Source organism: Hipposideros armiger, unplaced genomic scaffold (genome assembly GCF_001890085.2).
Source record: "Hipposideros armiger isolate ML-2016 unplaced genomic scaffold, ASM189008v1 scaffold_132, whole genome shotgun sequence".
In the NCBI taxonomy this organism is placed as follows: Eukaryota; Metazoa; Chordata; class Mammalia; order Chiroptera; family Hipposideridae; genus Hipposideros; species Hipposideros armiger.
This window is the reverse complement of record NW_017731482.1, coordinates 2,926,296-2,939,714: the sequence shown is the minus strand read 5'-3', so window position 1 is coordinate 2,939,714 and position 13,419 is coordinate 2,926,296. Positions and strand designations below refer to the sequence as shown.

General features: G+C 39.1%; 1 protein-coding gene across 1 annotated transcript in view; it reads right to left on the bottom strand.

Annotated features, from left to right (window-relative positions):
• The window catches only part of UVRAG (UV radiation resistance associated), a 303,298-nt gene that overhangs the window by 235,285 nt on the left and 54,594 nt on the right, over positions 1 to 13,419 (bottom strand). The window contains exon 5 of the mRNA XM_019649399.1: positions 12,941 to 13,015. Coding sequence (XP_019504944.1) covers positions 12,941 to 13,015 — 75 coding nt within the window. The remainder of the gene's footprint in view (positions 1 to 12,940; positions 13,016 to 13,419) is intronic.

The window sequence follows — 13,419 nt, the reverse complement described above, 5'->3', positions numbered from 1 at the left end:
ATGGGAGATAAAGCTGAAAAAGTAGGGTGGGGGGCCAAGGGCACAGAAAGCCTAGAATGCCATGGTAAAAAGCAAAGACAAAGACAACATTTGGTCAGTAAGCGTTCATAAAAGGTTTCTGACAGTGTAGGTAATCATCGGACCTACATTTAAGAAAGGTTACCTGGTAATGGAGGAGGCTGAATGTCCAAATACCAGTTTGGAGGCTTTTCTGAAAATCCACACTTACTAGAGGTAATGAGGCAGAGCTCAAACTATGAAAAAAAGACAGAGACTGAGACGTAGACAGATGGAGAATGCGAGAGGAAGAGGGGGAGGGGAAGGAGGAGAAGGAGGAGGAGGAGGAGGAGGAGGAAGAGGAGGAGGAGGGGGGGGAGAGGGGGTTAGAAAAAAGAAAAGCAGAGACTGAACCAAAAGCATTACAACACTGACTGAATATAGGCTGATGGCGAGAAGGAAATCAGGTCAGAGATTTGGACAAGTCTAGCAAACAATGGTTACTCTATACAAACAAAACCAAAGTATGCTTTAGGAAGATTAATCAGGCAGTGGTGAGTAAGACAGAGTGGATACAAAGGGAACTTGAGTCCAGAGGACTGCCAGGAAACTAGTGCCGTCATCAGCCCTCTGGGGTGCCGGTGGGAGCTTGGATTACGACAATGGAGAAGGAAAAGTAGTCATGGATGTGGGTTATTTCAAAGAAGGATGCAAAAGAGTCTAGTGACTGAATCCAGTGGATAAAAGAAATCAGTCAAACCTCATTGCCGATTTGAGGCCTGGATAAATGGGAAAGTAGTTAATAAAAATGTGGAAAATGGGAAGGGAAAGCAAGACTGGAGAGAAAAATGAAGAGTTCCATTCAAAGTATAATAATTTACAAATGGCAGGTGTCTATGCAGAAATGGTCGGGAGCTACTTAAACATAGAGAACTAGAATTTTGAGTAACAAGCTATACAACGGATGACAACCAGTAAGTGTATCCCAATAGAACTTTTAATGATCTGGTGCTACAGAAGCTTCATTCATTCATTCAACAAATATTTATCAAATTATTGCTATATGCCAGGCATGGTCCTAAATACTAGGCACAAATTAGGGATGAAGACACATATTGCTCCTGCCCTAACACAGCTTACATTCTAATACAAAAGAAAGACGAATAAATGGGCGATCAGAATGTAACAGGATAAGGGTCCATCACATGGGAAATGAAATGCAATTTGCTATGGGAGCACATAAGAGGGGTACCCAAACTGGACTTAGGGGATATTCACAGGAAACCATTCTATGGAAATGGGATCTAAGCTAAAACTGAGATGGATAAATTTTAGCATAAGGAAGTATTATGGGTAGGGTGCTTAGCAATCAGTAATCAGATCACAGCCAGATCTTATAAATCATTCATTAATTGCTCTGAAATGATTTGAATAAAGGACAGACATGACCAGCATTTCTGCAAGTTACATCTGGCTACAACGTCAAGAACCATGAAAGAAGTAGATATTTAGCAGGCACCATCAGCAGTGATTCAAAAAAAAGAAGGAGGGGTCCAGGATGATCCCCTGTTCTAACCTGAGAAAGTCGATGGATAGCAGTACCATTCACTGAGCTAAGGAACGCCATAGGGGGAGGGGTTTTTTGAAAGGGGGAGGGGGAATTGGGCTCAGTGTGGGACTTGTACACAGTTGTGTCTCTGAAACATTAAAGCAATTTGACACACATCTAGATATATGGAAATGTAGACTGGAGACTTGGGAGAGGTTTGAATCATCCAGATACCGTATGTTAATAAGAAGACAAAAGGTCCAGGTGGAAGCCTAAGGATAACTTAAGGGCTCCACCTAAAGCTCTCCCCAGCAGGACTGTTGGTGTTTTATGCTATTCTTAAAACTATAAGTGAGCTTTGCAAACAGCCCTTCTTCTACTTACTTAAGTAGAACAAGAAACTATGATTGCAAGGAAAAAAAAAACCTCAATGGCTCATTCTATAATACTACCTAAGCATATTTTCAGATGCAACGTGTATACTTTTTTAAAATATAGTATTTATTTGTACAACTATTCCTAAAATAGCTTCCTGATGAATCAATAGACAGCTTGTGTTCCTATGTGTATATGTTCAATTGGACATTAATATACTTTTAAGCGTCAGCCAAGTTAAAACAGAATAATTATGCAAGTATCTCTGTCAAGCACCTTCAAGCCTTGGGCACCCTCTGCCTCTGAACTCTAACAAGGTCCAGCTATTAAGGAGGGGAGGCAAGATCCCTTCTTAAGACACTTAATTGGAGGGCCAGCCAAATGGCACAATGGTTAAGAGCTGGCTTGGGATGCCAGAGGACCCCGGTTCGGATCCCACATATGAGGGCCAGTGACACTGCCATCTACAGCTAAGATGCTGAACAACAGCTCAACCTGGAGCTGGGCTGCCATGAGTCGCTGGCGACGGTGTAGGCTGCAGCCCCTGCTGCAGTGGGTTGCCATGGGCTACCGTGTGTAGCCAGCAGCCGCAGTGAGCGGCCGTCCAGAAGCCAGCAACTGATCTGCCTCGCCCGGGGAAGAGCGCAATGATGGTGCCAACTTGGGCCAGTGAAGCAACGTCCTCCACAGCTAGACTGAAGAACAAAAGGACAGCAACTTATCTATTCCCCTTCCCCCAATTCCCCAATAAAAATCTTTAAAAAAAAAAAAAAGACACTGAACTGGAGCTGAATATGTATATTCCCCCAGATTTGGTACAAGGTTTAGGACAACAGAGGATGTTTTCCTCTCCCTCAAAACAGTGAAAACTAATGAGAAATAAGAATAGTGTTATTAAGCAAAGGTATACAGATACTGAAACTACAATCAATTCTTTTTTTTTTTAATTCAAGTCAACAGGGATGAAGAGATTCTTGTTCATACTTCAGTGTTTCAAACAACCCTCACAAAATCATCACAGTCATAATCACACACTTCCAAGTATGAAGTGGACTAATAGTCATTAATGTTACTCCCTGACGTGAGGACTGAAAGTGACCCTGCTAAAATAGCAATCCTTTAAGTGAAAAGTATATTTTAGGATAGAGATAGGAACCATGTGATCCTAGTAAACTTCGTCCACTCATGGAAAAATATTTACTAAGTGAATTCTACGCTAAATCCTGGAACTATAAAAGTGGATAAGACACACCCTCAATCCTAAAGATGCTTACACCCTAAGAGGAGAAAAGATGTACACACAGATTACCGTAACTGTGAGAGAGGAAGAGAAGGCAATAGTGATATCCTGTTAGCTAGCATTAGTGGAGAGATTTTAAATAAAAGAAAGGATTCCCAGCTCTGCAGAAGAACAGTTTAAACCGAGAGGGAAAAAAATAAGGTCAAGAATGACCTCATCCGGCCGGGTGGCTCAGTTGGTTAGAGTGTGAGCTCTGAGCAACAGGGTTGCCGGTTAGATTCCCACATGGGCCAGTGAGCTGTGCCCTCCACAACTAGATTGAAGACAACGACTTAAGCTGAGCTGCCGATAGGCAGCTGGATGGCTCAGTTGGTTAGAGCGCATGCTCTTAACAACAAGGTTGCTGGTTCGACTCCCAAATGGGATGGTGGGCTGCGCACCCCAGCAACTAGACTGAAAAAAAAAAAAAAAGAATGCCCTCATCACAAATTTCAGAGAGAATAGTAAAAACTAGTTTGCAAAATTTTAAACTCTCTGAATCCCCTAGTGAGGACAAGTCTGGAGCTCTGTTTCTATTTACTTCTCAAGAATCTAAACTATCTATATGAAAAACCATGTTTGGCTTTGAATTTTCCAGTATTGAAATTCTGAAAAGCTCAAAAGTTGTGCTAAGAAGACAAAAACTTCCAAATTCATAACAGGAAACGTGGCATTTTCCCAGATTATTCTCTGGCATCAATGAAGAGAGAGAACGGGGACCACACTGCAGCAGCAGGATTTATAAATATGAATTACAGGATAAGATGATTTTCCAAACATCTGTCAGAAGTTAATTTGATCCAAGAGAAAAGGAAGGAAAAAAAAAAAGACTCAGAGGGAAGCCAAATGTAGTGACTAATGCATGGAACTTTTTGTGGATTTCAGTGGGTTGATGGCCTCATGGGCATTGCATGCCCACTCCACAATAATAAATACCCAAAGACTGTGCAATAATGCACTTTATACCATTCAAAGCACTTTCCCGTGTACTCTCTCATTTTATTCTCACAATGCACACAGCCTGTATCGCTGGTTAAATGTAAAGACAGAGGCTTGGTATTTTGACGTGCTATATGAACTGGGCAGAAATGTAGAGATGTCACATAGCGTAATAGTTAAGAGAGAAAGCCTTTGAATAAGTCAGACCTGGGTTTGAACCATGGACCTGCCACCTTACTAGCTATGTAATCTTGGGTCAGTAGTTTAATGTTCTCTTTTAAGGAGGCTACTTTACGGATAAAATGAGGAAAACTACCTCATGGAGTTGTTACACAAATTAAATAAAAACATGCGAAATAATCGATATAGCGTCTGACATAAAGTAGGCATTCTGAAAATGAAAACTAGCAATAGCAGTCTTCGAAAGCTCTATACCTACCTGGTGTAATACTGTGACTAGGCTATCATGCCAGCTCAAACAATTCAGAAACAAAGTTTTACCTGGATGTAAACGGAGCTCACATACCTGGGTGCTTTATAATACAGCAGGCAGCTATTAGACACAGCCCCTGAGAATTTGTCTAGTCTTTGTTTCTTATATTTTGTAATATGGGGTAGGGGGTACAAAGGAAATTAAATAGAAGATATGTAGAAAGATATGTAGAACTATTTTTATGATTTTCCTACTTTTGCTTGAGGCCTGGACAGAAATTATACGCTAGCTCTTGCTCTGTTGTTAAAACATAGGCTACTTGGGACACTTAATCCCTACTTCTGAACATTCCGCTGTGTACTGTGTGGAGCGTGCTTTGGAAACAACTTAGCAGCCATTAATTTGACTAGCAAGAGGAAACAGCCATCTTTTTAATTTCTCAGTTCCATCAAGTTAACTCAATGGAAATCTCTTAAATTTTCTAATAAGGTTTCAGCATCTTTATTCTGAAAATGAAAAACTAACAGTGGCTTACTTAAGTTGCTATAAGTTAAAGAAGATATTTCTAACAGCATGTGATCACAATCAAAGTTAATCAAGTTAAATGATGGAAGAAACCTCAAAAAGAAATTAAATGATGAAAATCATCTATCCATCACTTTTACACAGGTGACACGGTATAATGAAGAAAGCACGTATCTAGAAAGATATGTTCTGATCCTGGTTCTGTCACTAACTCAACCTGATATCTTGGTCATTCATTTATTCCCCAAATACTTATTGTATACCTATTAGATGCTTGCTATTATTACTATTACTACTACTACTAAAACTACTAACAATAGATGCTCTACTTTCCCCACAGGCTACTTGTATAAGGATGAAGTTAAATAATTTATAGGCAAATCCTTAAAGGTAAAAGAGCTATGAAAGTAAGTATGTAGTGGTTTTATTCTATTATATATTACACGTATATGATATTACATAATAGTTAAGTTTAATTTATCATCTATAACATGAAACTAACTCGCCATGTCAAGTTCAAGAGTTCAGGAGGCTTCCTGAGCCTCAGTTTCTTCATCCATGAAATAAGGGCATTGAGCTAGATAACTCCAGTATTCCCTCCAGTGTTAATCAGCTAGCTAATTAGGATACTCTTACTTTTGAGATGAGGAACCTAAACTAAGAGAGGTTAAGTGATTTGCTCAAGGAACACAGTACAAGAATAAAAGTGGGATTAGAATTCAGGTTTTCTACTTTTTAAAAGCAGTCCTTGAAAAATATAAAATTAGGAATTTTCATTTGCACAGGCTCTCCGATCATGAAACTTACTGTTGTCCCTAAAGCTTTCATCTCAGCCTGACTATGTACTTGAGAGGATGCAGTTATGTGGCTGCATTTATGAAATTAATCAACTCCTGAGAGTTTCATTCCAAAAAGATAGGATCCTTTTTTGTTGGATTCTACTTCTGCTCTAATGTTTTTCCATTAAAATGAGAAAGCATTGCCATCTACTGGACTCTGAAGACATTGCTGTTAACAGTTTTTAGTCTGACAAAAGAATTCTTACCAATCTAATGCTTTTTGCACTTGGTCAAAAACACAACAGTTAAGAGTTAGTATGATAGTATGAGTTCAAAAATAAAATTCCAAAAGTTGGGGCCGGAGGTAAAGTAGGGTGGGAGAGAGAAATAGCATTCCCTCAAGATTTTTTATGTCAATTATTGCCATGATAGTCCTGAACACAGCAAGCATGCCCCTGCATTCATTAATAAATTTTTACTGAGCACCCACTACAAGGCAGGCGCTGGCATAATGGTGAGCATTAGAGATGTAATCCCTCTTACCATAGGGTTTAGAGCCTAGTGAGTAGCAGTTTCCATTTATTTTTGAAACCTATTCGCATGCCAGGCTTGGAATATACATTATCACCTTTGATCTATGAGGAGGTAGAAATTATTTCCATTTACAGATGAGAAAACAAACGCAGAGAGGACTCAATTTGTCCAAGATCTCTCTTCTAGGTAAGCAGCAGTAGTGCCTGGAATTAAATTCACATTAATCTGATCCCAAAACCCAATTTTCACCACCAGGAGTGTGCGTGCACCCAGGTAACTGTCAGCATCCTCCCAGAAAGTAGATGTAAAGACAATCTTACGTGTCTATATTAAAGGCGAAACTCCTGATCCTGGATCTGAAAGGGTTCCAGCCTACTGGATAAAAGGCGGGCCCAACAGCCTCTCACTTCCCGTCTTCTCAATTGCCATCCTAGCCATTAAATCCACCCAGGAAACACCACTCTTGGCCATCTTGTCTTATTCCCCAACCTACATCCACCACAACTTCAAGCTATAACAGTGTTCCTCTCTGTCCCTCTACAGTTCCCAAACATTAAACAGAACACCTACTCCTAAGGTGCTCTTCAAATTATGTAAGGTTTGCTATCATTCACCTGTGTTATCTGCAAGACCCAAATAACTGATATCAAAAACAGTATGATGATTCTTCAAAAAACTGAAAATGGACATACTATACAACCCAGCAACTGCACTTCTGGGTATTTAGCCAAAGAAAATGAAAACACTAATTTGAAAAGATATATGCACCCCTATGTTCATTGCAGCATTATTTACAATAGCCAAGACTTGGAAACAACCTAGATGTCCACCAATAGATGAATAGCTAAAGAAGATGTGGTATATATACAATGAAATATTACTCAGCCATAAAAAATAATGAAATCTTGCCATTTGTGACACTATGGATGGATCTAGAGGGCAAGCTAAGTGAAATAGGTCAGGCAGGGAAAGACAAATACCATATGGTTTCACTTACATGAGGAATCTAAAAATAAAACAAATAAAAACAAAACAAAAACAAACTCATAGAAACAGTTACCACAAGGGGGGGGGTGAGGGGATGGGTGAAAAGGGGAGGGGGAATATACTCATAGTCAATATTATCATGATACATTTGCACAGTGATGGATGGTTACTAGAATTAGTGAGGTGATCATATTATAAGGTTTAAAAATGTTGAATCACTACATTGTACACCCGAAACTAATATAACCAACAAAGAATTGTATGCCAACTGTACTTATATACTTAAAGTAAAAAAAAAGATGAAAGAGAGAGAGAGAGAGCGGGGGGTGGGGGGCGAGGTGAGGAGAAGAAGGGAAAAAAAAGTAGAGGGTTCAGGTTGGCCAACACATACACAATGGGAGGGTGACATACCCCAACTCCACAGAGACAAAAGTTCCTGTACTCGGGACCCTCCCAGACCTCGCCCTACGCATCTCTTCCATCTGGTTATTCATCTGTATCCTTTATCAAATCCTTAATAAACTGGTAAACCTAAGTAAGTGTTTCCATGAGTTCTGTGAGCTGCTCTAACAAATTAAACAAACCCAAGGAGGGAGTTGTTGGAACCGTGAATCTATGGCCGGTTGGTCAGAAGCACAGGTGAAAACTTGGGATTGTGGATGGTATTTGAAGTGGGGGTCAAGGGGGCAGCCTTGTAGGACTGAGCCCTTAGCCTGTGTCATCTGAAACTATCTCCAGGTGGGAAGTGTTAGAAGTGAGTTCAGTGGGAGGGCTCCCAGCTGGTGTCACAGAGAATTGCTTGTTGGTGTGGGGGAAACCTCCACACAGTTGGGGACCAGAAGCAATGGAAGTGAAGTGTGAGGAGTAAAAGAGACACACAGGAAAGAGAAACAAGGTAGGAAAGACCTGGGGTTTTCCCTACAACAGGAGGGAAAAAGACTTAACTTTTTCATTTTGGTACCTAGCTTAATAATGGGCACATAGTGGATACTTGATATTTATTGACAGAAAACAACATGAATCACTTCTACAACAAAAGATAGATTTTCATCATTTATTCAATTATTTCTTGGCACTGCTGTTAAAAATTTAAGAGTTCCACATTTGTGTACCAGATAAATGAAATTTTACTACATAAAATTAACAACATATCACTCCCTAATAATGCCAGCTGAGGGTTCTGAACACCAGATTCAAACCCATAGTGTATACTTTAGTCAAAGACTTTCAAATGCATTAGTTTCCAAACATACGCCTTGTAGTGAAACTCCTCGTCCATTGTAGTAGATAGTGGAGACATTTACTAGGTTCCTAAAAACTCAATAGTTTTAAGAAGTGAGTAAAGCCTTTTTGGGAAACAGATAAAAAGGCAAAAGTTCTGAGCAAATAAATAATTTCATCTTTTAGACCCATAGTGGCTGAAGGCACTTTAAGTAATATGGTCAGAGAGAAGACTAATAGCAACATAATCATCAGAAGTAATAACAAAAGTGTTTCTGATTACAGCTAATGTGAAAAAACAAGAATGCTAACGAAGCGGTCCACAAAAATTTTAGTTATTGCTTCACGAGTGTAATTCTTACTCTCCTGTATAGAACACACATTACTAAAATACAATCCTGTTCTGACAGCCTTGTTGCTTCAGCATTTTTTAAATCCTTCATGAGGTATTTCAAACACAGATATGCTATCCATTGGCAGTTATTGTGAATACAAACATATTTGGACTTATTTCTACCACTACCACTGTACTACACGTTTCTCTATTCTTCTCCCAAACAAATCAGTAACTTCGATGAGTCTTAACTCTTTAAACTCCTTCCCTCGCTTTATTATTGTAGTCTAGAGCAATGCTTCGCAAGCTCTCTGTGGGAAAGTACCATTTGCTTTTCCTTCAGTCCCCTGCAAACTGATACTTTTGTGATATACAATACAAAGGCACAATAATGTCAAATTGCTATAAAAGTTTTGAAACATTTATTTTCACTTTTTATACTTGGCCCACCACAGGCTGGTGACAGACAGTTATTGCACTAGTTCTGGTCCACAGACTGTACTTTGAATAACAATGTTCTAGTTTGTTTTACCTTAAAACACAGAAACTTACTATATATTAGTTTTTGTTTGTTTACTAGTTTACAATCAGTAGTTAATTCACTAACGTTTGAGCCATTTTTATGCACCTTGCTGTAACTTGCTGTTACTACCCACATCTTCCCTCTGGCATCACTTCTATCTGCATCATTCACTAGAGCATAGATAAAGGGTATGTGGATAACGAAACTTGCAATCTTTGTGCATTTAAAACTGTCTCTGTCACTCTTGAATGAAAGTTCACAATAAATAGAATTATACATTAATAGTTAACAGCACTTTGAAGATATATTTCTTCTGGCATCTACTGTTGCTGATGAGACATTGGCTGTCAGCCTAATTCATGTAATATTTCCTTTCTCCCTGCTAGCTTTTAAGATTTTCCCTTTTAAAATTATCCTTAAAGATCTGTAGTTTCTCAAAGATATCTAAGATGTCTTTGAGAGAGCCCTCTCAGCTTTCAGTGCTCATTTTGTTCAGACGAGCACATCTTTCAGCCAACTATGTTCCTGCTTCCACCCACTTCTTTGGGTTTCTATTCCATTCCTGTTTCAAAGACAATTATTATCTTGCTTCTTGTTTCTTTGTCTTAACAAGGTAGGTCTTCTTTAAATTTCTGATTTCATCAAACATTGCTTTTTGGTTGATGCAGCAGAGGGGGTCAAAGTGTACACTTACAAAGCCATCTTGACAAGAAACCATGATTTTTTAAAAAAGAAAAAAATAAATGCTTTTTAAGGTTCTGCCTCTATGTCAGATGTTCATTTGAAAGCTGATACGGGGCAAGATAAGTGGGACTTATAAGTTTACAAAACTTATTAACTGAAGGACTATAGAATAATATGTACCACTTATGACAATCATATATTCAATAAACATTTATTGACCATTTGGTCTTGAATCTCAGCTCTGCCGCTTAGCAGCTGTGTCATCTTGGGAAACTGATCTGTGCCAACTCCTCTTCTATACAAGCACAACTGTGAGGTTTAAAGAAGGTAAAATATGTAGAACACTTAGAATAGTGGCTGGCACATTAAGTTTCCACACAGGAGAAATACTTCCCAGTCCATTTCCCAAGGGAGAAGGTCATAAATAGACTATTTCCAGTTTTTCTGCATCCTTCACACACTCCTCCCCAGGACCCGCCGATGACTTATCTGATTGTTGAGCTTGCAAGATGAAACTGAGCACGGCTGCCTCAGTCCTTTCTGCCCCCTTCCCGTTCAGGAACAGCCTGTCTAAAACACACACACATTCCGCTCTGGGCATGCAGGATCAGGTTTTGTCCCTGTAAGGGATAGGTCCCAGTTTTGCTTCATTTTTTCTTGTTTTTGTTTTTTTTTGTGGGGGGAGGTTCAATTTGGAAGGAAGTATACTTCTATGACAACAGCTCTGATGGCCATTCCAGAAAGAGAGTTCCAAAACTGCTTTGAAGGGTGAGCTAGGCGCTGGCATCTGTGCACATCTTCCCAAGGGGAGTACTTTGAAGGTGACTGTAATGATATTCAGCAATGAGGTATGTAGCACTTTTTCTAGGATGAGTTCACAAACTTAAAATTGTCTTACCTCATATACCTATGTCAAAGGTATACGTAAGGTTTGGATATACTACAGGATCTCAGAAGATGACTTTATAATAAAGGAGAAAAGCTTATCAAAGCCTTAACTGAGTTTTGAAGAAGTCACCAAGAATAGCTTCCATTATGCCAAATCCAATGGGCAATTTCCAGTTCTCATTTTATTTGTCCACTCCTTCTCCTTAAAAGGAAAAAACCAAAACAAAACAAAAACCTCTCTCTTTGGCCTCAGAGAGTACACAAGAGATTTCACTCTCTTTTCCTTATTTGTCTCTCACCACTCCTTCTCAGTCACCTTTTCCAATGCCCTTCCTCTATTTGGTCTTTAACAGCTAGAAGTCATCAAGGCTTGGTTACTAAGCCCCTTTTTTCTCACTGTACAGCCTGTCCTTAGTCTATCTTATCTGTACTCGAGGCTTCACTGACTATTTGCCATTGGCCCCATACTTACATCTCTAACTCACTTCTCTCCTCTAACTCGACTCATATAGCCAAATGCCTACTTAACATCTACATGTGGCTACCCTGAAGGCATCTCAAAGTCCATACGATCAATTCTCAACTCAGGATCTGCCTCCACCAATCCCGGTCTTCCGCCAGCGTCCCTTAGTTTTTTCAGTGGCTGGCACGTTTACCCTAGCCAGAAACCCAGAAGTCATCCTTAACACCTCCTTTTTCCTTATACCCCAAATTCAAACCATACCAAGTCCTAATGGTTTCACCTCCTAAAACTTTCTTAAATCCATCTTCTCTCTATTCTACCACAACCCTGTTGTTCCAAAGTATACTGGAAGGTCCTCTTACTGTCTTCCTACACGTATTTGAGTCTCTTTTCCAATCAGTCCTTATTGCAGTCAGAGTGAAATTATTAAAACACAAATCTATATCTCTGCCGGGCTAAAAATCCTTCAACACACTCCACTGCTATTAGGACAAAATTCTATAAAAGGTTCTGTAAGACGTGGTCCCTACCCACCTTCCCAGCCTCATCAGGTATCCTTCTCCCTCATCACTGACCTTCATTCAGTCCCTAAAACTCACCATGGCCTGATCCACTACACAGCCTTCCAGCACGTTACCTTCCTTTGCCTGGAATGTTCTCCATTCAACCCCCGCTCCCTCCACATAGTTCACTTCCACTCATCCTCTGGATTGTAACCTAAAAGTCAAGTAGCTGACATTCAACAGGTGCTTAATGAATAGTTGTTGAATGAATGGAGCATTCTAGCAATAGCATTTAAGACAACCAAGAATTATGAAGTAGCATGACCACTAAGAGCAAATAATATAGAGAACTTACCTCATTGGTTTGTAGCTATTATTAAGTGGAATAAAGATCATGAATCACCTGGCATAGTACCATAGATAGTAGGTACTTGGATTCTCCTTCCTCTCCTCTCTAATCACCTTTAGATATATAGAGCTGACTTTCTCTCTCTCTCTCTCTCTCTCTCTCTCTCTCTCTATATATATATATATATATATATATATATATATATATATATATATATATATAACTTGACTCATAGTTTCTTAAATGAACTGAAAGTTGTGAAAAGCTATCTGAAACATTTAATAAAATTGTATTGCATCTAATCAAAATTCACCATTCTTAACTCCCAAAGAATTATGTAGATAAGAAAAAACGGTTCAGATTTTCTTTTAGGAAAATGAAGATAATCTGGATTCAGAACAGATGAATTGGGGTAGTTACAAAACAAGTTTTCATCTTAAAAGGCTTTTACCCTAAGCCACAGTAAACAACAAACTTACAATGATACTTCAAACATGGTTTACACAGAGCATTTTACCCTATAAGTCAAGGCACACCCGCATTAAACAAAATTCATAGCACTTCGAACATCCTCTTACCTTATGTTCAAATGGAGCACCATAGTAGCCATCATTCAGCCCAAAAATTATTTCATTTTGGTTGCGGGCATGAATCTAAGAGAAGAGGAAAACATACTATTAATTCTTCTCATTCCAATCAAGTTTTAATACCATCAGAGAATGAGGTACAACAGGACACCTAAATGCTGAAAAGCCAGCTGGATGTATGTAACAAGCCAGCGGAAAACAAGTCACTATCACCAGACAAAGTAATCAACTGAGAGTTTCCTGCTTTGGTCAAAGGTCTCACAAAACCATCACAGGAGATGACAGGCACCATCATTCACACAGATTTTCCACAAACACTTCTTGAGGTTGTTATGGAAAGATGATTCCTAAAGTACATTCAGAGGCATACCATACATTCACTTATCTCAGAGAAAACACAATCCAGTTAATCTATAAAATACTTTAAAAAATATGAAGATCTAGAAAAAAAATTAATATTTTCTACTTTC